Source organism: Dysidea avara, chromosome 3 (genome assembly GCF_963678975.1).
Source record: "Dysidea avara chromosome 3, odDysAvar1.4, whole genome shotgun sequence".
In the NCBI taxonomy this organism is placed as follows: domain Eukaryota; kingdom Metazoa; phylum Porifera; class Demospongiae; order Dictyoceratida; family Dysideidae; genus Dysidea; species Dysidea avara.
The window spans coordinates 47,283,793-47,309,821 of NC_089274.1; the positions used below are offsets into that span (position 1 = coordinate 47,283,793).

The 26,029-nt window shown below is 36.6% G+C and overlaps 1 protein-coding gene across 1 annotated transcript in view; it reads right to left on the reverse strand.

The window, feature by feature from the left end:
• Window positions 1-26,029, reverse strand: part of LOC136248571 (uncharacterized) — a 66,478-nt gene that overhangs the window by 24,492 nt on the left and 15,957 nt on the right. The window contains exons 2-15 of the mRNA XM_066040339.1: window positions 24,055-24,109; window positions 23,731-23,794; window positions 16,481-16,981; window positions 16,148-16,358; window positions 16,073-16,077; window positions 15,113-16,021; window positions 12,449-12,555; window positions 12,038-12,396; window positions 11,705-11,989; window positions 11,481-11,622; window positions 4,610-4,699; window positions 4,432-4,545; window positions 4,199-4,284; window positions 4,129-4,145 (exon numbers count right to left, since the gene is read on the reverse strand). Coding sequence (XP_065896411.1) covers window positions 4,129-4,145; window positions 4,199-4,284; window positions 4,432-4,545; window positions 4,610-4,699; window positions 11,481-11,622; window positions 11,705-11,989; window positions 12,038-12,396; window positions 12,449-12,555; window positions 15,113-16,021; window positions 16,073-16,077; window positions 16,148-16,358; window positions 16,481-16,981; window positions 23,731-23,794 — 2,890 coding nt within the window. The 5' untranslated portion in view covers window positions 24,055-24,109. The remainder of the gene's footprint in view (window positions 1-4,128; window positions 4,146-4,198; window positions 4,285-4,431; window positions 4,546-4,609; window positions 4,700-11,480; window positions 11,623-11,704; window positions 11,990-12,037; window positions 12,397-12,448; window positions 12,556-15,112; window positions 16,022-16,072; window positions 16,078-16,147; window positions 16,359-16,480; window positions 16,982-23,730; window positions 23,795-24,054; window positions 24,110-26,029) is intronic.

Below are 26,029 nucleotides of genomic sequence, written 5' to 3' on the forward strand. Positions count from 1 at the left end.
TAGAACGCGACAAAATAAATATTGTATTGGAATGATTTTATTGGAGTGGTTGGGGGCATATTAAATAAAGGTATAGGCACATATATATGGGATATTTTGTTATAGTGTGCGCCCCCTTTTTTTATTACATGAACATCAGACCATCCATCTGTGCATGTCTGTCACTCTGTTATGTAATGTGTTTATCTTCACTATTAAGGGGGAGGCTATAGCTAGTGATTTGAAATGACAAATCCTTGGATATCAAACTCTAGTTTAGATCTAGAAGAGCTAAAGTGAAAACTACCTTCGTGAATGTGAGAATATGTATTTACGCATAATATTGCCTATACACTATAGGGAATATTGTTGCTAATGGGGTATGCAAAACTTGTCCAACATTAACGTACAGTAGTATGTTAAAGCAGCATGCCATGACTATACATGGATTTTAAAGAACAGTATACACAGGCATATAATTAATTTTTTTTTGGAAAGTTTGGGGTTTTAACAGCTTGACCACAAACCACACCAACATAACATACATAAAGTGGAATGCAGAGGGTAATGATGATACACTCAATAACACATGCAGCTAATGGATTTGCCAGTAAAGTGTGGGAATTAATTCAGCTAGGGTGACACGAGTGATGTGATTCATAATCTGATCAACAAGCCTCCATGCAATTCCTCACTGCATGCAGTCTGCAGTTACAAGGACGTATTAAGACACTTGGTACTTGGTAGCTGCCCGCTGTACAGTGCACTGCTATAGCAGAGTTCTATGATTCCTCCTGAAGCAGTGACAAATTGGTAGTTCCACAAAAGTTGCGATGTCTACTCTTCCTCCACAAACTGCGACCACAAGGACGTATTAAGACACACTCACACACACACACACATACTGATTGTTACCGAACAAATGTCACAGAAATTAACATCTAGTGATAATTGTATTAAAAGTGACATCATCTGTAAGAATGTTGTATTAGAGAGTATATACCTGTATTTACCTTAATGGAGTATACGTATATGTGGAGTACCAAACTAACGTATGTATATAACGTATAGTGAACATAACGTATAGTGAACATAACGTATAGTGAAATACTATAATTGTGATGGTGACAACCCACAGCCTTAATAGTAATGCCTGCAGGAGTGATCTTAATTGAAACTGTACGTGTGCTTTATAATGACATGAATATGGTTATGCAGGGCTGTGTGATTAATACATACATATGTACAATACAATAGTGATATTGACGTTATTCACACCTTTAAAAACTTTAGATAAATATTGACCCCCTGTACATGTGATTTAATAAATTTGACGTCCGCCATATATGGGGTTTTAAGGAGGGAATCATGAACTGCCAACATCCAACTGCAAGGTGTACATGCATAATTCAAAGACGATTGCTGGTCCAATATCACAACAATGTCATTTTATTAAGTTCTGTGATTACAAGTGTATGAACGACATTACCCTGCTTGCAGCATCATGTAAGAACGACACAGAGCATATCAATGAATCATGTGAAAGTACATACAATATGAATACGTTTACAAATGTGTGTGCATCTATGATTTTCATTGTTCATGTTCTAATTACAGAGTTCCTACAACTAGTATTGCAAATGTTGAGTGTAGTTTGGTTACATTGTGCATACTATTACATGGAGCTTGTAAAGTTTAACACGGTTTGTATATACATGGTGGGCCGGGAAAAAAATTACATAAAAGTGCTGATATCTACATTCTTGTAAACATTAAATGGCATTCTAAATTATCACCTGTTGTTAGAACTATTTAGGAATCAATGCTTCTTATCAAACTGCATGCATGGTTCCATTCATACTTAAACAACACACCCCAGTGTGTTTCTATGGACTATACGCGTCTGCCTTTAATTCTGGTGTACTATATATATGGAAGCATATAATGGACGGTAATGATTTACCATCTGTCATTACCTTACAATTGCATCTAATTGCAGAAGATACAGAGTACTTCAGACAAATTAATTCTCTGGGTGCATGGTGTGGAGATTTGGTTGGTTTTTTTACACCCCTTCTGAGATATTTGTCCCTTTTCACTTAAAGTGATTTAGCTCTAAGATTTTCACTTAGGCGCCTGGGCTATGGGTAAATACTTCGTACAGGCTCTACCTTCTGTGTACTCCCTCCAGAAAACAAAATTTGTTTGTTAGTATACTTTACATTGGCCAGCACTGAAGGTCTGACTGCAAAATATTCTACATCCTTAGCTACATAACGTAACCTAAACTGTACTTGGGACACTGAACTACTTTTAGACCGAAAATAACTGGGAAAACAATGGACGATTGGTATTATAAAAATAACAATAGAACACTGTGCACTTGGGGCCCACTACTCAGGGGATTAGGTTATAAAAAAAGAATAATTATAGAAATGCATTTAATCTTTGCATCTTTATTAGAATTTAGTAGGCCTAACAGGCTTCGAATCCATATCTCATCATCTCAAAAGTAGCCGTGACCCATACTTATACAGAGCCTAGTTCAATTATTGTAGACAAAATAATAGAATAGAGAGAGTTAGATTAGCAAGTATTTGTCATCATCAGCACTTCGGCAGGGGTTCTGTACTGTCCATTCAGCTATCTCTTCAAGTCCTCTTATCATTGCCACATTCATAGATACAATTTTGCCTTCTATAGTGATTTAAGGATGTTCAGGATGTTCGTATGGTCCATGGATTATACCAACAGTTGGTCATACAATGTGATAATTACATCCGTGAATAGTTTATAAAAAGTCATAGTCCCTAACTTATACATGTAGCTACTTTAATATAATAATATATGTTAAAAAATGAATGACCTGTTGGATTGTTCTTGGTCTCCATTGTACGATATGGAAGTCAAGCTGGTCTTCATCCCAGAATTCGGAATGAATAAGTTACTGTGTTCAAATGAGGTGACGGACTTGTCTTGGTCCAAGGAATGTCCCAAGAATATCACTTGCTTTTACTAGAAACTTTTATCACTTGTATCCTACATACTACCAAAATACTACTTCAATTTCTTTACTTTCTTTATATAGCTATATGGTGAGTGTTCTATTAGGATACTATGCATGCTTGACTGTTGCAATTGGGTAAATAGGGTGACTGATTGTCAGTGTATTTCAAGTGGACCTTACACAACTGATCTGTACATCATTACATGGAGTGGGGTTTCTCTGTGTCTCTTTATTCTTACCAGTCACCAATGCCAAGGAGATGAGGTCAACTTGTGATTGTGCTGCGTAAGCATTAATTGATTATCAAAAGATGTGGTCATCTTGCTCCTAGCTGGTTGATACAAGATTCACAAGTTCTGATGCATACTGCGTGTGCATAAATAATGTAGTGGCAATCTTAATATTGAACACAGTAAGGCTTTGTTACCGAAGCTAAATATTCAGCATTATAAATATATATATGCAGGGCTGGAAGGTATATCCCACAGGCAGAATACGGTGACCATATACTGTGTTGTTTAAATTCTAGCCTTGTTGTGATCATATAGAGGCTTGTAGATAAAAATTTTGTAAGATGCTTCTATGGTGTAGTTTTAAGGGGATGTCCATTTGGAAGGGGGGTGGTGGGGTGTTACTTTAGGGAGTCACTACTATACAGTACACTGAGACCTCATTTAGTGACCACTTCTGCAATTAGATCATGCAAGTTATAGTTAAATCATTAAACTCAGTGACTGGTCATTTACGAATATACCGACTGTTCTATTAGGGTAGTTCGATCTTTAGCAAGGGCTACCTGTATAATATAGATATATAATGTAGATAATACATTTAGCATGCTTCCTTAAAGCAATAGCCACAAGGAAACCATATCGTAGAGAGTAAATCTTACAGTAATGTCTGTATACAATGGCTTCAATTATCGCCTATAAGCCACAGCAACCACCGTAACCATCGCATTAAAAGCTGGAAGCACTTAAAAATATAAACTTTGCAAATTGGAATTCATTAATTCCAACTTCCAAATACTATATCTATGCAAAGCATAAAACTTTAGCGCTTGGCGCGCGCAGCGCGCCAAACGCTAAAGTTTTATGCTTTGCATAGATATAGTATTTGGATGGCGGAAAGATCCCTGCATCCTTTGGGATCAGGATTCCTGTCAAACATCAATTCATATACTATCCATCATTGATCAGTAAGGTAACTAACCAACATTGTACCATGATATGATAGATCTCCCTAGGACAACCTGGAGGTGGTGGCAGTCTATAACCATCCATCATCTTCTCTAGATACTGTAATACATATTGGAGAAAGGAATTAAAAGTTTGGTGATCTTTTGCTCACAGCATGGTTTGTAATGTAATAAATTTTAGTTTAACTACTCAATCACATACACATGGATTGTTACTACATTTTTATTTGTTTTCATTGGTTCTGACCTGAGTAACATTTATTTCCTCAAATGGTCTATGTCCAATACTCCATATCTCATACAGTACACACCCATAGCTCCAAACATCACTTTGGACTGAATACTTGCGAAAATACAATGCCTATAAGTTATACACAAATTTGCATAACTTTGACTATGGTCAGCACAGATTGATGACATTGTACCTCAGGGGCTGTCCACTTCACTGGTACCTTCCCTCCTGATGTATAGTAGTTGTCACCAGTCACATCTCGTGCCATCTCAAAGTCAGCAATCTGACATGATAGCATTACGCAAAGAATTAATAGATTAAGTAAATATACACCTATAATATGTACTTAACCCTATACCATGCATAGGCTTTAGCTAATAGGCATATGAGCTTAAGATATTACTTGAATAGTATACTTGTTAAGAGCATATCATACAGTACAATAGTAACTGTATAGTAGGGACTGCAAAGGAGTAGGCGTGGCCCACGGAATAATATCACCCAAAAACAGCCTCAATTTTCCCTGACGACGATGAGGCAGTATTGGTTAGGCCACTCCAACAAAATTCCTTGTTTCCCATTTCATTGACCTTAAAAATACATGCGGGCGGGCGGTTCATTATTCATTATAGATATTTCCACTAATTTTCCAAATTATTAACTAACTTACAGGTAAGAATACAGTAGAAATATTTAAACTATAAGAACCTTAACCATGAAAAGCTAGCTAAAAGGGCTTTCTGAATGCTAAACTAGTTACTGTTTTGCTGCCTATGCAGTCACAGGATAAATAATGAATATTGACAGCAATAATGAAAGACCATGCGGGAAGAGAATCTGCATGCGGGTGGGAAATGGGAAACAATGAATTTTCTAGGAGTGGCCTTAGGTAAAACTAAGCCCAAAAAAGTGTTCAGATCGACCCGAAACGCTTTCAACAAGTTGCTACGGAATTTTACAAAATTATTTATTTAATGGAATTTTCTACTGACTGACTGAGTAACTGACTGACTGATACTTTCAGACAAGTGTAACTCGATAACGGCTAAGGCTACAGGCTTAATTTTTCCACTGTTCGATGTCGCTTCGGCCTGACTGGTGCCTTTTGGCATACCACAGTATGTACAATGCATTCTTCATGGACTTACCAGTGTCCTCCTTTGTGTCCCATTCATCTTTGCTGACAGCGAAAAGTGTAGATTTTGTGGTAGCATGTGATGGCTTCCCTTCGTAACGGAAATCGTCCGTATTTTTCGTAGTGGCTATTTTGATTGCAGAGGAGCTTTTCGAACAGTTCTTGATTTGTACTGCTATGTAACGGGTTGAACATAGCAGACAACAAAGTGTAATGGATACTTCACTTTTCAGACGATAATTAATATAACTGGGGAGCGCGGCACCATTTATTTCGGTGTGCATGGATTGCAGAGGTGCTCTTCTTGATCCAAAATGCTGCATAATGGGTTGAACATAGTTGACAACGAAGCGTAATGGATACTTCACTTTTCAGACGATAACTAACATAGCTGGGGCACGCGGTGCCATTCAGATGCGGTATAGTCTGGTGCCGCCGACCCTATTTAGGCGTTTATAAGCACCCTGAAAAGTGCCTAAATAGGGTTGGCGGTGCCAGACTAGATGCGGTATGAGTGGGTTCACCAGTCATAATAATTATTTACAAAAAAAAAAGTTAACAAATAAGTACACAGAAAAATTTGGAATTTTCAACTAGAGTAGGGACCATACCACATTGATAAAAAGTACTGAAACAAGTTGGAGTATAGTGCACGATATTAAATCACAAGCAGTAAACAATAAGAAGTGTTTTATCCCTACTGTGCATTTCCATTATGCCCAAAGTCTTGAGCACAGTAGGGATATAACACTTCTTATTGTTTTACTGTGATTTAACATCGTGCACTAAACTCCAACTTGTTTCAGTACTTTTTATCGATGTGCTATGGTCCCTACTCTAGTTGAAAATTCCAAATTTTTCTGTGTACTTGTACTTATAGAGATGACTACTAGGGACTTCTGTTGGGAGAGCATTATTTATTTTTATTATTATTATTATATACTAGGCCCGGGCACATACAACCAAGTACAATCACCAACGGGACAACCTACCAATAAGGCAGTGCATGACCATGCAGTACAGTGTGTGTGTGTGTGTGTGTGTGTGTGTGTGTGTGTGTGTGTGTGTGTGTGTGTGTGTGTGTGTGTGTGTGTGTGTGTGTGTGTGTGTGTGTGTGTTGGCACATAAATGCAATTATAATCAGATGCTAGCTTAAGCTTTGGGTATAATCAAGACTACAGCCACGTGCACTCTAATATAATTATATACATATATAGCAGGTCCTCAGAATTCATACTTAATTAAGTCTAGAATATTAATTTATGTATCTGTACACAATTTGTGTCCTCCTCGTGTGATACCAGTTGTTTAAATGAGGATGGATCATGGTGATGGATTAAGACATGGCTGGAGTTGCCAAGGGCAGACTACAGTGATATCTGGGACAAAAGAAGCCGAGTATTTCCACTATGTGTCACACGCAACCATTATCTTACCAGTGGTGTAGCCAGGAAAAAATTTTTACTGAGGCAAAGTTTATAATTGAGAAGGTCTGCTTCTGACTCAACTGATTCACAGATACTTTCAAGAATAGGTGGTGCAGCATTTGGAGGTTGACTATCTGGTTGGATGGCAGAAAGCGTTTCAAAAGACTTAGTGTTTTTCTATGTGTCATAAGTAATCCTCCAACTTAGTTAATGCTACAGTTTACCATGCTACAATTATTTAGATTAGTTTAATTGCACTCAACACAACTTACTCTGGAGATATTTTAATGCAATGGAGGTCATAATCATGCACACTAAACTTTTTATTGATCTAATGTGATGTTTAAGTGAAAGATTATCTTTTTCATGTGATGCTTAACTGCATGTGCTAAGCATGTCAAGCTAGGGAGTCTGGGGGCATTCTCCCTCAAGGAAAGTTTTAAAAACATAGCTATGCTTTGAAATGGCATGTGGAGGTTTTTTTATTGTAACTGATATTAATGCATGATATGCATGATCAATTAGCTCAGTGCAATGCCATGCAGTTGACTAATTGGAACTTTTGAAAAGACCATTAACATAAATGTAAATGATTTAGACCAAGCAGTGTAATGAGAATGGTGGCTATAATCTGTAAACTGAATGCTCTATTAGAGTATATTACGATGACTGCTCTATTAGAGTAACTCAATCTTTTTACAAATTCAAGTAGCTGTAAAGTGGTCCAGCACCGTATCACCATGGGTTCTAGCTCTGCTTAGTACTACAGCCATAGATTCTATTATGTGTGGTACAGTAATGCTGTCTAGTGACGTTTTGAGTAAAAAAATCTGGGGTGCCAAAACTCAGGCCTGCTCAGCCTGTTGTTGAGCATTTTTACCGAGGCAGCTTCCTCGGTTGCCTCAATGGTAGCTACGCCACTGCTTAATCATCCGTTTAGTTACATTTTTAAGTATGAGTTGGGCCGATATGTCAAAAAACGGTCAGATGGTGTCTTGGATACATTACTAGATGAAATAAAATGTGTAGCAGATCGCTGTGAAAGGTGGCAGTGCCTTCAAAGGAATACTTATGGATATGACACATCATCAGTGGTGTGCAGACACTGAATGGCAGCTACAGTAGTGCCGGATTGGCACTTCACAGCAACAGGAGATAATATTTTATTTATTGTTACTGGGTAGTACAAACACAGTGCAAACAAACAATGTAAACAGTACTACAAATGAAAACATATAGTCTACCTCTGTTAATAATCCACCTGAACGTGATGCATGTACTGGCAGCTGGCATGACACTTGGGATGGCTTACAGTAGCACCTGGCACTTGTCTGAACACTTAGAAAACAAAGATCTGGGCACAAACAATTAGTAGACAAGTTAGTAGTAGGTCGCTCATGGTTGCTAATCTTCTCCTGGCCTTTGGAATCATGGGCGTGGTGTTGGGTGTTATATAGAATTACATGTTCATTCAAGTCCTCAGCACGAACAGGCATAATTATTATACGTTTGTGCCTTTGTTCACCGGCAAGCCGAACCCCAGTTAGTGCAAGTTCATAGGCCTTGTAGTTTTGCCAAACATTAATTAATTTATTTCATTATTATTATTTATGATGTAATTTTAACTGCATTTTGTATTATTCTTAGTACTTGGTTGTAGTACTTGGTTGTATAACATATACCAATGTGACAACCTAACCATAGGGTATGTATAAGCAATGCCATAGCCAGCACTCAGAGCAGTGGGTGTGCTGGCAGAAATGATACGCATGCATACACAGCAAAGAGTTTAATTGACGTCAGAAAATCACAATAATAAAATCAGTGTAGCTTATACAAAAAATGAGTGAACTATAGTGGCATTAACTGATTTGTATATATGATAGATGTGAGATATCTCTGAAGGTGACTCAATCAAAAGTAAGGCCACTATGCATGAAAAGGTGGTGAAGGCCAGCACAATCAGCATATGATCCCAATATGGCACAGACTAAAGGAAACTGGTAGCTAATTGCCAGTACATCAGTGGTGTGGCTGACATGTATACACTGTGTGTATACACAACATTCTGAGCCGTAGATGACATACTGGAGATAAACATTAAAGCAGTAGTGTATGCAGCAATGTATTATTGGCAACATTGATGGTGGAAAATCATTTTGTTAGCAAGCCAGGTGAAGGATAAAGCTGTCCTGCAGCAACTTGGGACTCACTGTGCCACCTGGAAACAATTGTAAAACAAAGAGACACCAGTCATGAACAATCATAATAAACTCTGTTGTAACTAGAAGCCACCGGTATGTGCCAGTAGTGTTGCATTGACACAGTGATCACAGTCTATAATATTAATGCATTCACGTTACACAACATATAGTAGATAGTTACACATTAATTGTATATGCAACAATGCATCTTATAGATCATAGACCATTGGCAACTGCAGAAAATAATTCCAGCTAGCAAGCCAGGTGAAGTACAAAGCACAGTAAAAATGTACAAAACATTGAACCAAGTACATGCACCAACTTTGCAACCTACCCATTGGGCATGTATAAACAGTGCCATAGCCAGCACTCAGAGCAGTGTGTATGCCTATGGAAATGATACGTATGCATACGTACACAGGCAAGGGAGTTTAACTGGCATCAGAAAATCACAATACTAAAAATAATTAATGCAACTTGCACAAAAAAAGTTTAGCTATCAGAGTTGGGGATAACGTGTTACAAATGTAACATGTTACGTAATAATATTATTACTTTTACAGTAACGAGTAATATAACGCGTTACATGACAAAGTAGTGAGTAATATATAATGGATATTACATCCGGAAATTGTAACGAATGAAACGTGTTACTTCCTTTTAAGGTGCATTGTATCCAGGCACGTGATTGATTGCATTTTGGGTCCAGACAAGACTGGAGATAGCATTATAGGCATGGACAAAGAATGATAGTTTATGGGGAGTGCCCTTGAGGCCAAGATACACAAAGTATGCATTTGTGGCTGAACTACACCAGAGAAACATGTGTCTCGCTCGTGTCACTTGTAGTTGTAGGCTGGTAGTTTGTATTTAGAAGATTGGACTTACTTTATAGTTTGTAACGAACAAATGTAATATGTAATATTATTACTAGTTACAGCCCTCAGAGTAGCGAGTAATATGTAATTTGGTACTTTTTTCGGTAAGTAATATGTAATTGTAGCACGCTACATCACGTAAAAGTAACAAGTAATGTGTAACTAGTTACATTTTTAGTGTAACGACCCCAACTCTGTTAGCTATAGTGGTATAATTGTTTGTTTATATTGTAGGTGTGATGTGTCTCTGAAGATTAGTCAGTAATGAAGCGACACAACAAGGTGGTGAAGGCACAACTGGAAAATGCTCCCAATCAAGCCAATATGGCACAATAGACTCTGTTGTAACTAGAGGCCACTGGTGATGTGCCAGTAAATCAACTAAAGTGGCCTCTGGCTCTCCTGCAATCACTCGCAGACGTTCACTAATCTTCTCCTTACGAATTCTGAAATTAAAGCATGGGTATGATACTGGGCGTTATATAGAATTATGCATATGTTAAAGTCATCAGTACAAACACGCATAATTATTATACGGTTGTGTCTTCGTTCACAGGTGAATCTATCCCCGGTTAGTTTATGTATCTAGGCCTCATAATTTATTATTATTATTATTTATGATGTAATTTTAACCACATTTCTTATTATCTTTAGTACTTGGTTGTATAATAAGCTACCATTATTGTGAAACTTTACTCAGTGCAGGTTATACACAGATGTAAAGTCCAACAAGATTACATAATTAGTTTTGGCAGTTACTATTAAAGTAATTATCTAAATTATGTTTAAAATTATCTAGTGTGTCACAGTCAATCATGGTGCTGGGTAATTTGTTCCAGATAGGGATTGTTCTTGGGATGAAGGATTATTTGCAAGGGTTTTTTTCTACAGGACAACTGGATCAGTTTGCAGTGGTGGTGGCCTCTCATTGATGTTGTTATTGGTGGTAGAGTATGTTGGTGGTATGGGATTTCTGCAAGATTGCAAACATTTTGTAAAACATGTGTAAGCTAGCTTTTGTTCTATGGACTTCTAAGATCTTGGAATAAGGATGTTACACTGTGTATAAGATTGTAGACATGACATACACTGTACATATCGAGCAGCACTCTGTGAATTTCTCAAGATTGCTTATAAGATATCATTGCCAAGGTGACCAGACAGTGCAGGCATTATTTGTGCCCACCATAGTTTTTTCAAGTGTTTTTTCAGTGAAATGCTTGTTTCAGTAAAATTATCACTATTACAAGTGATAGTATCAGTTGGTGTGCCTAGTAAGGCATTGAGTGTAGTGTGATACTTCTGACAGATTTATGGCTTCCATTCTTTAAACTATTTCTAAACAAGCAGGGATCTAAATGAACCACTTCTCAGCTCGCAACACAAGTTTATAACTATATGCACATCACACTGTATGTACCTTGCAAACACAATCATAAGATAGCAAAATATTTCTTGCAGCTAAATCTCTGTGTACAAAAAGTTTTCGAGACAAGTATTCCAATCCTTCTGCAACTTGTCGGCAATAGCTCAGTAGTTCATGACTCATCTCAGGAACAGCACTAAATCAAAGATAATACACCAAGATCATTTTTCTGCTTAGCTAGTTACTTTTATATTTACGTATTACATATATAAGCTTACTTTAATGGAAATTCTTGTAAATGATTCTGCAGGTCTCCCTTAGCCATATACTCCAGTACAATCATCATGTTCTCCTCTTCAGTCACTACTCCATGTAACTGTACTACATTGTTGTGTTGAAACTGACCCATAATGGCTGCCTCCCTCAGAAACTTCACCCTGTCTGACTCTGAACATTTTGAATTGAGTGTCTTCACTGCAACTTGTATAGGATCAGCAGAACCATCAGTCCATGTGCCCAAATGGACTACTCCAAATTCACCTGATCCAATCACATCAAACAATCTATGTGAGGTCTAGTAATTAAGGTATTGTACATATGGATAGACCTACTTTATCTGATGTGGCCTAAGCTTGGTAATTTTTCCACCTTTAAACCAATTGTAAATTTTGTCTTCTTCACAGCCTGGATCCTCATATAATGGCTCATCAGTGCTAAAAACTGGTTGGCTAATAGTTTTAGTACTGCGATCAGACAAGTGACTTGAGTCATCATTAATTAATGGAGATGGCTCCATCTTAACATTTGGCAATGACTCTTCATTGTTTGAACTACACAATGATGATGTTGTGGCAGTACTTTCCTGCAGTGTTGACTGATACCAAGATTTTAACTTCTTACAACGATCACTTGTGTTAGCTTCAGAGAGTGTAAACATTTCAACTGTCTCATAATCACTGCTGTTGTGTGGCTATACAAAGTGCAGCAGATATTACTTTACATACACATCAAAGTAGATATACCTGGTTAAGTGCAGTAGCTTGTAGTGGTTCAGTGTCATACTTGATTACTACTGCTCCTCTGAACAAAGACTCATCAAAATAATAATCATTTTCATTATTTTCCATTTCTGTAATACATGTATGCCCAGTTTTACAAATACTGAAATAATATAGCTATAGTCTGCATGACATATATAGCAGTGTTGATAATCCTTTCACATAGTTGCATGTGTACCAAGTCACATGGTGTATGTGTGGTCAAAACAGCTGGCACACCACACCAGCAACAGGAACAACAAAAACAGTATTTGTACTAAGCACACCTTTCTTGAATTATAACACAACAAATATATATGTCAGACCCCATATTTATGTTTGAACAAAGCTGCCTTAAATATTTGTGACACACTAGCCCTCACAATTCAGCTTGATTTTTTTCCTTTTATATTCTTTTTGCATACAGTACAAAACTATTATAATACAAATGCATAGCTTGACCATCTGAATATTTGGTGTACATTAAGGACATATTACAATAAAGTACAATTATTTGCATCAAGAGTAATTTTATTATTTACTCTTGTTTGCATAGTAATTCACAATTTTTGTTATATCTACAGGGTAAAACACTTATGAGAATTGGTCTATATACATAGGTTGTTCATGGTAGCTAAAAACTTTTACGGTTTAGAAGAATTACTGGAATAATGAACCCCTAATAGTATACAGGGAATCACGCTATTGAGTACTGGTTAAATGCAGTCAGATCATCCCATGGATATCAGAGAGTGGGAACTTGCCTGTATAGACCTGTTTCCTCATTCTACCTACAGTGTTTTGGTAATACGTTTTTAACTTCCTGCTACACAGGCTTTCAACAAGGCATAATCTAATTCTATTTTTCATTGTACATGTCTTGTATGTTTGGTTCTGTCACTATGTTTTGTAGTTGTAACTGTGTAATTATATGACTGTTTGTTTGTAATATTGCACTAGGAAGAATGGCTGTGCCGATTAATATCATTTTTGTTACTTTTTTTAAAGCAATGAAAGTTCTAGAACATTCCATGTGAGTTGTATTAAAAGTACAAAAAGTGCTAGCTCCATTATGCTGCTACAAAATTCAATGTAGTAAATGATTATAGACTGAAACAAATACAATATTGTAGCCTTCATCATTGTTTCTATAATATTACAGAGAAGAAAGGTGATTAAAAGCAGCCTCAAAGTTGGCCATATATAGGGGCTTGTAAAATATAAAATGAATGTCTCCAAGATAAACAAAAAGAGTGTGGTATCCATAAACCAGAGTGAAAAATTGTGAAATCAAATGTTGTGACCTAGAAGAAATGACGCATGTAATGGTGTTAATGCCAATAATGACATAGAAGGCGATTACTGAGATTATCATCATTATAGCCCTTTCTTGGACACCACCTTTACTTCACAACTTTAGCTTTTTTGAAAGCCACATTGTTTGTACACAGCTTAGACTGTGTTTTGCAACAGATAGCATATAGTTTTAACAATAAGAATTAGAGGTGTACCGATAATCGGATCGGCTACAATATCGGCCACCGATATGGCATTTTAAAACCAATATCGGTATTGGTACAGAACAGCGGAGGACCGATATCGCTACCGATATTTATACAGCAGCAATAGTTTGTACATAAATGGATTATGCATTGGTTTTCTACGTTATTCATGTGGCTCATTAGTGCCAGTGGCTTATTGTTCACTCTGCAACAAGCGCTACGCTACGAGGAGCCATATAAATACACACGATTCTAGTGTTTGTTGCTGCAAAGCCTATCACAGTCTTTACAAATGAAGCAGTTATAGAGTACCTTTGTAATAAAAGAAGGGTCAGAGTAACTAAAGAAACTTGCTGTACAAGCCATTAGAATTCGCAGTAATGCAGAAATATCCGTTTTAGGTTCATGGGAGTGTACATAAAAACGTTTGTGGGTGCCTAATTGTCTGGATTACACAATAGAAACCCAAGCAGTGTACCACCACAGGCAGAGTATAGCAATGAATACATGTACATGTTGTTGTAGGGTAGGTAAAAAAATGTACACTTAAAATATTAATACAAATATCGGATTGACTATCGGTTATCGGCTTCTTTGGTTGCATCAATATCGGATATTGGTACATGCCAAAAACCCATATCGGTACACCTCTAATAAGAATACAATAATTATAATCACATGTGCATAAGCACACTCAATGTAAGTCTTTATGTGGAAAGTAGAAAAGTAGACAAGAAGCAAAATGGCCTTTATCAACTACACAATATCTACCAACTATACATTACCAGGCTGACAGTAAAAGATACACTCTAGTTTCAACTGTTAAATTGTCATGTATTAAACATGATAACGTTTTTGGATGAACAAAACTCAAGTACTCTTACAATGCACCTTTTGGCTATTACTTTTAGTATATAGTATATACTCAATTTAGTACACTGTTATACTTTTAGCTTCACAACTAAAACTGTATAAACTACATAAGTGAGATTTTAATAACTAGACTGAGATGGCTTTGACCTATCCAATTAATTATAAGTTAAACTAAAAAATGTTATTATGTAACTAATAATTATAAATTTTGAGATTTTTAGTATCAAAATGCAAGAAAAGTGGATGCGATAGGCTAGGGATCATTATTTGCTACCTGTCTCTGTATTGCCCAGAAGATGAGTGGAAGATGATGAGTTTTTTCTTCTTCTATACACCACAACTGCACACACTATCACTACAATTAGTATCAGTAACAATATGAGGACACCTCCTACTACTGCTCCTACTAATGAGATTGAAACATCACTACCAGCTGGTGTAGTTTGAGTTGTTGTAATTGATAATGCAATGGTGGTAGGACCGAGAGATAACATTGGGGTGAAAGTGTCCATAATATTAGATGCTACTAGAGTTTGGCTACTTTGTTGTGCCGTAGGCAATATTAATGCAGTAGTTGATGTAACAATCACAGTAGAAGATGGTAATGATGTTGATGACAACAATTTTGGTCTCGTTGGTGTAGTTTGTGTAATTTGTTGAACTGAAGAATAAACTGATTCAGTAATTACAGTAGAAAATGATGACAGTTGTACTGTTGACAACAATGTCATTAATGAGAATGATGATGATACCAGAACAGAGCCTGATGGAAATGGCTTACGTGATGTTGATGGAAACACTGTCATGGATGGCATTGATGATGATGAAGTTGTTAATGGTGAGAAAAATGATGTTTGTGATGATAAAAAAATAGTGAGTGATGGTGAATGTACATGTATAAAAGATGACAACATCATTGATGATGATGATGATGATGTTACCAATGATGATGATGATGTTACCAATGATGATGACAACGTCAGTGATGGTAGATGAGTTGACATAATGGTGGTATTAAGTCTATTACTGGTAGTAGTGGTAGTAGTAGTAGTAGTAATATTACTAGTAATAATACTTGTTGTCATTTTCATTGTGGAAGTGATGATTGTAGAGGTGATACTGTTACTAGTGTTTCTATTACTAATGGTAGCAGTTGAAACAGTTGAAGTAGAAACAATACTACCTACATAAACAGGTACAATACATATTTGTGGTTACATGTGGAGGGAAGTACAAATACTGTATGATAATAGCCACCAATAGCATTATAGGTACTGGGTATGCATAAGCCACACATAATGTTACTCACTTTATAATATCTACTGATGGTGATGTCATCAAGGATGATGATGTCAATGATGGTAGATGAGTGGTACTTGATATAATAGGTTTACTACTGGTAGTGATAATACTTGCTGTCATTTTCATCGTGGAAGTGATGATTGTAGAGGTGACGCTGTTACTAGTGTTCCTGTTACTAATGGTAGTAGTTGAAACAGTTGAAGTAGAAACAATACTACCTACATAAACAGGTACAATACATATTTGTGGTTATATGTACAGATAATGTGAGGGAGGTACAAATTACAATTACTGTTAGTAGTCACCAATAGGTATACAAGCCACAGATAATGTTACTCACTTATAATAGCTACAATGGCCACTTGAAAATGTTTTTGATTTACTCCACTTCCAGTTGGATCAATAATACTGTGATTACCTGCCACACTGTATGTAAGTTTATTGTCATCTGTAGTCACAGTAGTTAATATTAGTGAGTTTTTAGTAATGTACAAGCCAATAGTATCATTTATATGAACACTAAATTGTTCATCAGCAGGGAGATCGTATGGGGCACAGATGATACTCAAATCACTTGATCCAGCTTGTGGCACATAATTCACAGTACTAACATGTACAAGTGTATAATTATTATTCACATTCCACCTCCACACACTAGGATAAAATGTCACTGATGGAACATTCACAATCTGATAACAAAACTGCCACCCAACCACAACTCCATCACATGGAATCCTGTAGGATGGTATAATATAAGTTGTGGATTGGTCCACTATTGATCCATTATGAAAACTCAGTGATCCTGTATCCCTGCATGTTTGAGCACTAACAAGTACTACACCTGTTAGATGAAACACACCTCATTAATTGTCAATAACATTAGCTACCAAATACTGGTGAGCTATATTTAAACAGCCAAAATCTCATTATGATAACCACACCAAAACTACTACACAATACAGTTTAAAATTGGTGCAGCCTGCAATCATGCCTTCTCAGTAAAGAATAATTTTATTGAACGATTCATAGCAGTGGCCATCAACTACCTGAAGCCTAATTGCTTACCTTATGAAGCTCTTCAAGTTTATTATGCAATCAGATATAACACAACACCCTTATATGTACATGCAGCCAAATTTGCAAAAGGTACTTTCACACATTGCACAAAGTGGTTTGAAGTAATTAATTTCCCTAAGACTAAAGTTATTTACGATGGGAGGAGCTAATCATATAGGTACCTGTTTGGTACAGTATAGTAATACCACTCAAAATTTGGACACTTCTTAAGGTATTATATCCACACGAAAATGGCCAAGCTGTGAAAACAATGGTGCGGCCTTAAAAAGCCTGGGTGAAAAAAGTTGTGAAATCAAAGGTAGCGGCCAAGAAATGGCTGAAATGACGTTAATACCGATAAATTTTAATAATGCACACAGCTATTATTAAAATTTATTAGCCTTAACATCACTGCAGCCATTTCTTAGCCATCACCTTTGATTTCACAACTTTTCTCACCCAGGCTTTTTAAAGCCGCATCATTTTTCATAGCTTAACTATTTTTGTGTGGATTTCACTTCTTTTTGTACTTTATAAGGCCACAAAACCAGCTAACCTATGGCTGACTTTGAGGTTTGTTTTTACTCACATTTCTTCTTTTCTATGCAGATTATTTAAGACAGACTTCTAAATGTATTGTATTGCATGATTACTCCAATATTTGGTAATATTATTGTAATACTATAATAGAGTGCACATTTTTTTAGTACTTCTAATAGAACATATTTAGAATGTTCTAGAACAATCTAGTACTTCTATTGGTAGATCTATAAAATTACAAAAGTTTATTTATAAGCAGATTTAAACTAGAATTTTCATTTATAAAGCAGAAATTAATCAGCCAAGATAGCAGTGGTTCAGTGGTTAAGGATGTGAGTGTTAGGTGTGGAGGTTTCTGGTTCAAACTCTGGTAAGTTTTTTTTCAAAAGTTTTTGTGCACTTTTTACACTGCGGTGACTGCTCTATCAGAGTATCTTGATGCCACAATTTTACATTTGTTTGATTTTTGCTTTATAACTTTGTAGCTGTTACTCTATTGCTATTCAAACTATCAAAAGGCACTGCTACAATGATCAGTCTATGTACACACCAGCTTTCAAGTTATTCCCATACTCGGTTTACCCTATAGCCGTGACAGAATTTTACTTTTTTTTACATAAATAAATGCTCAGAACACCCTGAATATTTATCGTATTCACAGCAAGCTTAGTAAGTGACTTCACCTTTATACACTCTTTATTTGTCGCAAAGATCGAGACAATCAAATCACACATTTACGCTTTATAGCAATTTTTGCAAAGTGTGCAAAAATAAACTGAAGCCCCCATAGCCTCCATACGGCATAAGAAGAGAAATTAAAATGAAATTTTGTATGCCCATATCTCGCAAATGGCTGTTGAGAATTTAATCAAATTTGCTGTGTGGCCTACTTTACCTGGGGGACAGCTATAATCCAAAAATGGTGTGCTTTGGAGAAGGGGCCATGGATGGAGCTATGCACATGTGAAAATGCTGTTTTCTTCTTCCTGTCAATATACTCATGGTGTGGCGCGCAGGCTTTCTTGGCCACACAACACGTACACTACCGTGTGTCTTGATCTGGTATATCAAGACCACTATGTCATGTAGATAAGAAAACTGGTGTGCCACAAGCATACTGACAGGAAGTAAGGAAACTTGATTTCACACTTATGTACATAGCTAGCTCCATGCTCCCTTCTCAAATTGGAATCATTTTTGTACTGCAAACGCCCTCCACCATCATACAAAATTTGAGCAAGATTGCCTAATGCAATCATGAAATACAACCCATCAAATTTAAACTTACTTTATCTCATTTAGAGGGCTTAGGGGAGTTTAGATTATTATTTTCACACACCTCACAACAACTATTATAAAATACAAATACTTATGTGCGCTTTAAAGACATATTGCAGTGAAATAGGGTACCACGTTTAGTGTAAATCTGATAAACAGTCATAGAGCTATGGATGATTATTTGCATTAAAAAGGCTGACATTTTACAGGGTAAAATACTTATGTAAAATGGGGTATGCATATATATATAATTATACCACTTTCACACTCCACTTCAAAGGGAAGAGAAGGTGTATAAGTGGTATAATAGCACTGCTATCAGTGCTCAGGAATGCATTAACAAGAATAGGAGGTAGTATATACAAGCTATATCCCTCCTAGGAGGGATATAACTTGTATATACTATTTCCATTTCTTGTAAATGCATTCCAAGCATTCCCAGAAATTGTCTGATTTCTTTGATGAAACCTTGTGATCTCCTGTGCTTTGATATAGTGACACTTCACAGGATCAATAGTGGGTTTTAGTTTTGTAAAGTGAACCAAAGCATAGATCACGGACTTTGGGAAGAAGATAGTTCGTTGTTTTACTGAATGAAGAAGGTCACAGGTTAGTTTATATTGCTGTTTTGATTGCATTGATGTGGCGATGTCCATGCAGACACTGGGAGTAATGCTAATTGATTTGGCCATTAGTGTTAGCTAACATTTTCACTACTTTAGTTTATTCATGGCTAGTAAAGTAAGTATTTTAGTGCACTTGAATCATCTTTATATTGCTGTTTTGACACCTGGTGTGATGTCACACATGCGTAGCACAGGAAAAGGCATACTCAAATTATACATAAATATTCTACAATAGGTTTATTGCTCTGTAGAATTATTGCTGAATTGAACAGATTATGGCTGAAGAATTATACATACTAGATTATTCCTGTTATTATAGTTTGTTCAATTTGGCATTAATTTTACAGAGCAACTAAACATATTGTAGAATTGTGTGTATTATTCTACTGTAACTTTACTTGTGTAGTGACTGGGCATGGTGCTTAATTCACTAGGCCATTATAGCACTGTAAACATATTCACTGCTTCAGTTTATTCATGGCTAGTATAATATAGTGCACTTAAGCTTCATTGTGAGTTGTTCAGCTCGCATTTGGGCTTCCTGTGTTTAATTGTGTACCCACAACCGAAGCAATCTGCACGCTCGTAGTGTCGATACACTTACATTCGGCCTCTCAGTAGCGTCTTGTCATTGCTCTTACGACATTATCCACAATCAAAATTCACATGGTCCCATATAAATATACTCACATTAAGCATTCCTGCAGTTTCCCACACTTGCAGGTGAGTCACCCAAGTGGAATATATTAGTTGTAACATGTATATACGCACTCATGCTCATGCGTATATTTCAGGCAAATCACTCGTGCCCATGTTACAACTACTACATATTATGTTAACCACCATAGCTCAAAACTTTTGTAGATTAAAGGAATCACATTGGCAGTTATAGAGTTACAAGGCAAAAACCAAACAACTGTAAATTGCAGGGTTGAGATACTCTAATAAAACAGGCACTACACAGTAAAATAAGTGCATGAAAATGCTGAAAAATTTACCTGCCTTCAAACCATACTAAACACTCAGATCCTTAACCACTGAGCCCCTGCTATCACAGATGTTCATGTTACTTAATTACTAATTTGTAACCAAAAATCTACTTAATAGTAAAAGTTTTATAATGCTATAGATCTACCAATGAAAAATCTGGATTGTTCTAGAACATTCTGTGTGTTCTATTAGAAGTACTCGAAAATGTGCACTCTATTAGAGTATTATAAAAGTTTGTAACGAAATAAACTCTGAAATACTATTTTAACATCAAATCAGAGCCGATATAGCCATTTTGGTATCAATTGATATTGATAGATTCAAGACCTACTTGTACCAATCGTCATCATCATAGTCATCATAATAAGTGCTATGCTAGCAAAACTTGTGATACAACAGGTTTGAAAACGTATTCTAGCACAAAGGGCACATTACCAGATTTACTTGGCTAAACACTGCACCTTCAATAGTAGTTGTGCAATGATTGATGTTGAAAATAAGGGCTGCTACATTGTTTTTGAGCATCAAGTGATGGTCAAATTCGAATAGTTGTCATCTCGATTTTAGAACTAAGGTAATAAATGGCACGATGTTTAACACAGTATTTGCTTTGTTAAAAGTTTAGCAACTGCAACTAGTCATGTTTGCATGAAAAATCAAGATACTCATATAACAGTCACTGCCAATAAAATATCCTAGTAACAGGGCCGCCCAGAGAAATTAAGGGGCCCAGGGCAAAGAGTTAAAGTGGGGCCCTTCACCCAAGTTGTAAGGTGAAGACCAAAAAAAAAAAAAAAAAAAAAAAAAGGTCACAACCTGCTGGCAATGACAATAACTACCCTTCACCAACCATATCTCCTTATCTATAAGCTTGCTACACTGCTCCTCTGAAGAATACTGTGACTGCTCTATTAGAGTATTTAGATCTGACTGCTCTATTAGAGTATATCGATCTTTTAAACAGGTATTCAGGGGGCCCTTCATGGGGCCTCCTGGGGCCCCTTTCAGGCTGGGGCCCGAGGCAAAATGCCCCAGTTGCCCCCCCCCCCCCTGTGGGCGGCCCTGCCTAGTAATACAATCATGCAAACCTAATTTGGAATTTACTTTGTTATCAAACACTAAATACAAGCACCTTTATATAGTGAACAAGCACAAAACTTATTTGGTTATTGCATTGGATTGGTAGATATTTTTCTCCATTGCTACTTTGTTTTTAGCACAGAAAAATTTGGAATTTTCAACTAGAGTAGGGACCATAGCACATCGATAAAAAGTACTGAAACAAGCTGGAGTAGTGCACGACATTAAACCACAGTAAAACAATAAGAAGTGTTATATCCCTACTGTGCATTTCCATTATGGTATCTTGAACACAGTAGGGATATAACACTTCTTATTGTTTTACTGTGATTTAATATCATGCACTACTCCAGCTGGTTTCGGTACTTTTTATCGATGTGCTATGGTCCCTACTCTAGTTGAAAATTCTAAATTTTTTCTGTGTAGTTGTCTGTTAACTTTTTTTTGTAAATAATTATTATGACTGGTGAACCTACGCATACTGCATCTGAAATGGTGCCACGCCCCCCAGCTATATCAATTATCATCTGAAAAGTAAAGTATCCATTGCACTTCGTTGTTGGCTATGTTCAATCCGTTACACAGCAGTACGAATCAAGAACTGTTCAATAAGCACCTCTGTAATCAAAATAGCCACTATGAAAAATACGGATGATTTTTGTTAATACAAAGGGAAGCCATCATGTGCTACCGCCAAATCGACACTTTTTGCTGTCAGCAAAGATGAATGGGACACAAAGGAGGACACTGGTAAGTCCATGAAGAATGCATTGTACATACTGCGGTATGCCAAAAGGCACCTCTCGGGCCAAAGCAATGCTGAACAGTAAAAAAATCAAACCCATAGCCTTAGCCGCTAACAAGTTACGGTTGTCTGAAGGTATCAGTCAGTCAGTCGGTCGGTCGGTCGGTCGGTCGGTCGGTCGGTCGGTCGGTCGGTCGGTCGGTCGGTCAGTCAGTCACTAGAAAATTCTGTTAAATAAATATTTTAAAAATTCCGTAGCAACTTGTTGAAAGCGTTTCGGGTCAATCTGAAAGCTTGTTTGGGCCTAACCAATACTGCCTCATTGTCCTCAGGGAAAATTGAGGCTGGTTTCTGGGTGATGTTATTTCATGGGCCACGTCTACTCCTTTGTGGTCCCTACTATATAGTACTATCATACTGTATGATATGATCATTATTTTATTTGTAGATAAGGAGAAATTGTGTAAAAACAAGTCTCAAAGCCAGTTTATGGTTAGGTTTGGGATATTTAAAATAAAAAGAAGTGAAATCTATGCAAAACAGCTAAGCTGCATAAGAAATGGCCACCACCTTTGATTTTACAACTTTTTCACCCAGGCTGCACCCTTTTATACAGATTGGCTGTTGTTTTCAAGGGTAGTGCTGAATAGTTAACAATGTCAAAAAGTTACAGAGGATAAAAACTTGAGGTACAGTAATAACAAACCAGCACTATATGATAAGATGTTTGTATATTTATAGGTTGCACACACAATAATTGAGGTTAACTTTCACTGTTTATTGTCTTTGTAGAGGTGAGTGCTTGTTCACATGACAATGCATGAAGCCAGCCTACAACCAGTCAGTTTATTTTAATTGTTGATGACAAAAATTATTAGCACATAAAGCCAATTGTTGTGCTACACAAACTTACACCTTGCACTGTCAGCAAAATAAAATGGGACATGAAGAAGTACAAAAGATAAGTCCATGATGTCATATTGTATGTACTGTGGCAAAGGCACCTGTCAAGCTGAAGCAATGTGATATTCTATAGTGAAAAGACATAATTGTGTAAATATACGTAAATCGTAGTTAACTTTGCTTGCTGCTTTTCCCAAGCTCTGAGCAGAGATCTGGCCTACTTGGGGATGGCTGAATGTGGCTGGCTGTACAGTCTGTGGGGTTGGTTACCAACCTGGGCTGCAAATTTCTTATTTTTTAGCCATTTGTGAACCCTGAATAACAAATAACTTGGCTTATCTCTACATGTTTCTATTTCATTTTGTAAGCAACCTTTGCCCTCTCCGTCACCTCCCAGCTCTCCATGAAGATCAACTAATGTGGTCAACCTCATCATCTAAAATGGTGGGAAACTTGGGTGTTAGCTACTTGTAAGTGGATACTCTTGAAGTAGCAAATTAGTGTAAAATATGCAGAAATGTTGGTACACATAACCTCAACCATCAGCAAGCTACAACACTTAAATTTGATACTTGGGAACAGGAGTTAAGACCACTTTTTCACAGAGACAGTCACATAATTTCAATACTGTAACTTCTCACACCAATACACTGCATAGTCTTATATCATACAATACAAAACAACTAGTCTACATACCTGTTAATATAATATGCAGATGAATCAGAATAGTAGTAATTGACATCACTCAGATCTATAACATTAAGATAGCATATATTTAAACGTTTGCTCAAAATTCCAGATCTGTTTTGCGGAGGGCTGTACACATACACTAATAGGTACATTAGCTATAGAATCACATTTTAGTACAGATTGTTCAGTGTTTATGATGTAATAGTGTAGTGTCATATGTAGTACACAAGTACAAGGATTTTAAGTTCGATTTGGGAAAAAAAGAAATAAAAAGTAATGAAACAAGGGAGGTCGCCTACACCTGAAGATATAGTAGTGAACATTTAATCCCTAACTCAGTCTTGGATTTCATTGTATTTGTTTGTTTACCTTTTTTATGACTGGTGAACCCATACCTACTGTATTAGAAGAAAGAATAAAGTCAGCAGGGGTGGATTTAGGGGCTAAGGGGGCTGTAACCCCCCCCCCACCACTTCCCTTTCTTTTCTATATTAGTCTATGTGTACTTATTTCAGGAACTATGCATCACTACCAACACAAATGATGTCTATGTAACTATACCTATTGTTCACTCTGTTCCAGGACAGTATAGCTTACTTTTCCTCAAGAGTGCTTCTAAAAACATGTTTCGATTGTGGGTTACATCTCCAGTTACAAAAACTTTAATTGTGGGTTTTGCTTTATTCAAAATATTATTAGCAGTATTTTTGATTAGTGTGGTTTTTATATTTTAAAAGTGTTAGTTGGTTTAATTGTTATCAGCTTCAGTATAATATGTAGCTACCAAGTTATCCATTTAGCAAACTGTAGTCTTGGTAATTTACAGTCTCATAAGGTAGCTATAGCATATTCACCCACTTTAATCTATGAATGTAAATCTGTATCATTTATCTTATGATATTACCCCATGCTGTGGGTTATGGTGCTGACATTTGTAGCTAGCTATAGATCAGTCTTCATAACCCAGAAGATCTAGTAATAAGTTGACTATCACAACAGCAAATTCAGAAAGCCTATAAATGCAAATATAGTTGTACTTTGCTAAGGATTGCCAGTGGACTAGCTAATAGCTACTAGTATCCTTCACTGCATTTTACTTTTCAGTACATTTTATACGTAGGTGTTAAGGCTAACAAAGTGTCACTGGGCTAAGGAGCATGCATACTAATTGTGACGTTCAACGCCACTACTACTTAGCTATACATGTTTCTGCCTCACGATTTAGCTGATTAGACTGAGCATGGCTAAGAGGAGCTGATGCATTATGGCATATAGCTAGCTATATCTAAATGCTTGGTAACTACAAATGAAAAGATTATCATGCATGCATGCATGCATGATAGCTACTCAATGCATATTGCAATCAGTCTTGATTTAATGGAAAAGTAAAATTTAATGATATAAACTGAAATTCCATTATTTTCTACTGAAAAACTGCTAAAACATTCTCAGATTCACCTTTAGAGGGCTTAATTTTCAAAATTTCCTGGGCATCCCCAGACCCCCCTAGATTGGCATGCTTCACATGCTAGTGAGCTTCACACACTAATCTAGTCATTATTCCAAATAGCTAATTTGACGATGGATACTACATAAATCTTACCACTGGAGAAGTCTTGGTATCTTTTAATGTATGGCTAGTTACCTATGTCCCTGTCCAGCTTAGCCCCCCCCTTTCAAAAAGTCCTAGATCCGCCCCTGGTCAGGTTTATTGCTTTCATCTGAACACATGCCCCCAACTATCAATTACTGAAATAGCAGCCATAACGTGATGAAGGTATTGTGAGGCTGGTTTCTGGTCAATATTTTTTGTGAAAAAGTGCAATCCTCCATGATCACTAATATACAGACTGTATGATATCATGGTTAAATAAAATTGAACCATTTGCAGGGGCGGATCTAGGGGGGTTTCTGAGGTTTCCAGAAACTGGTTAAGTGTATTCAGGTAATCAAAATTATATTTTACAGTGATTTGTAATGG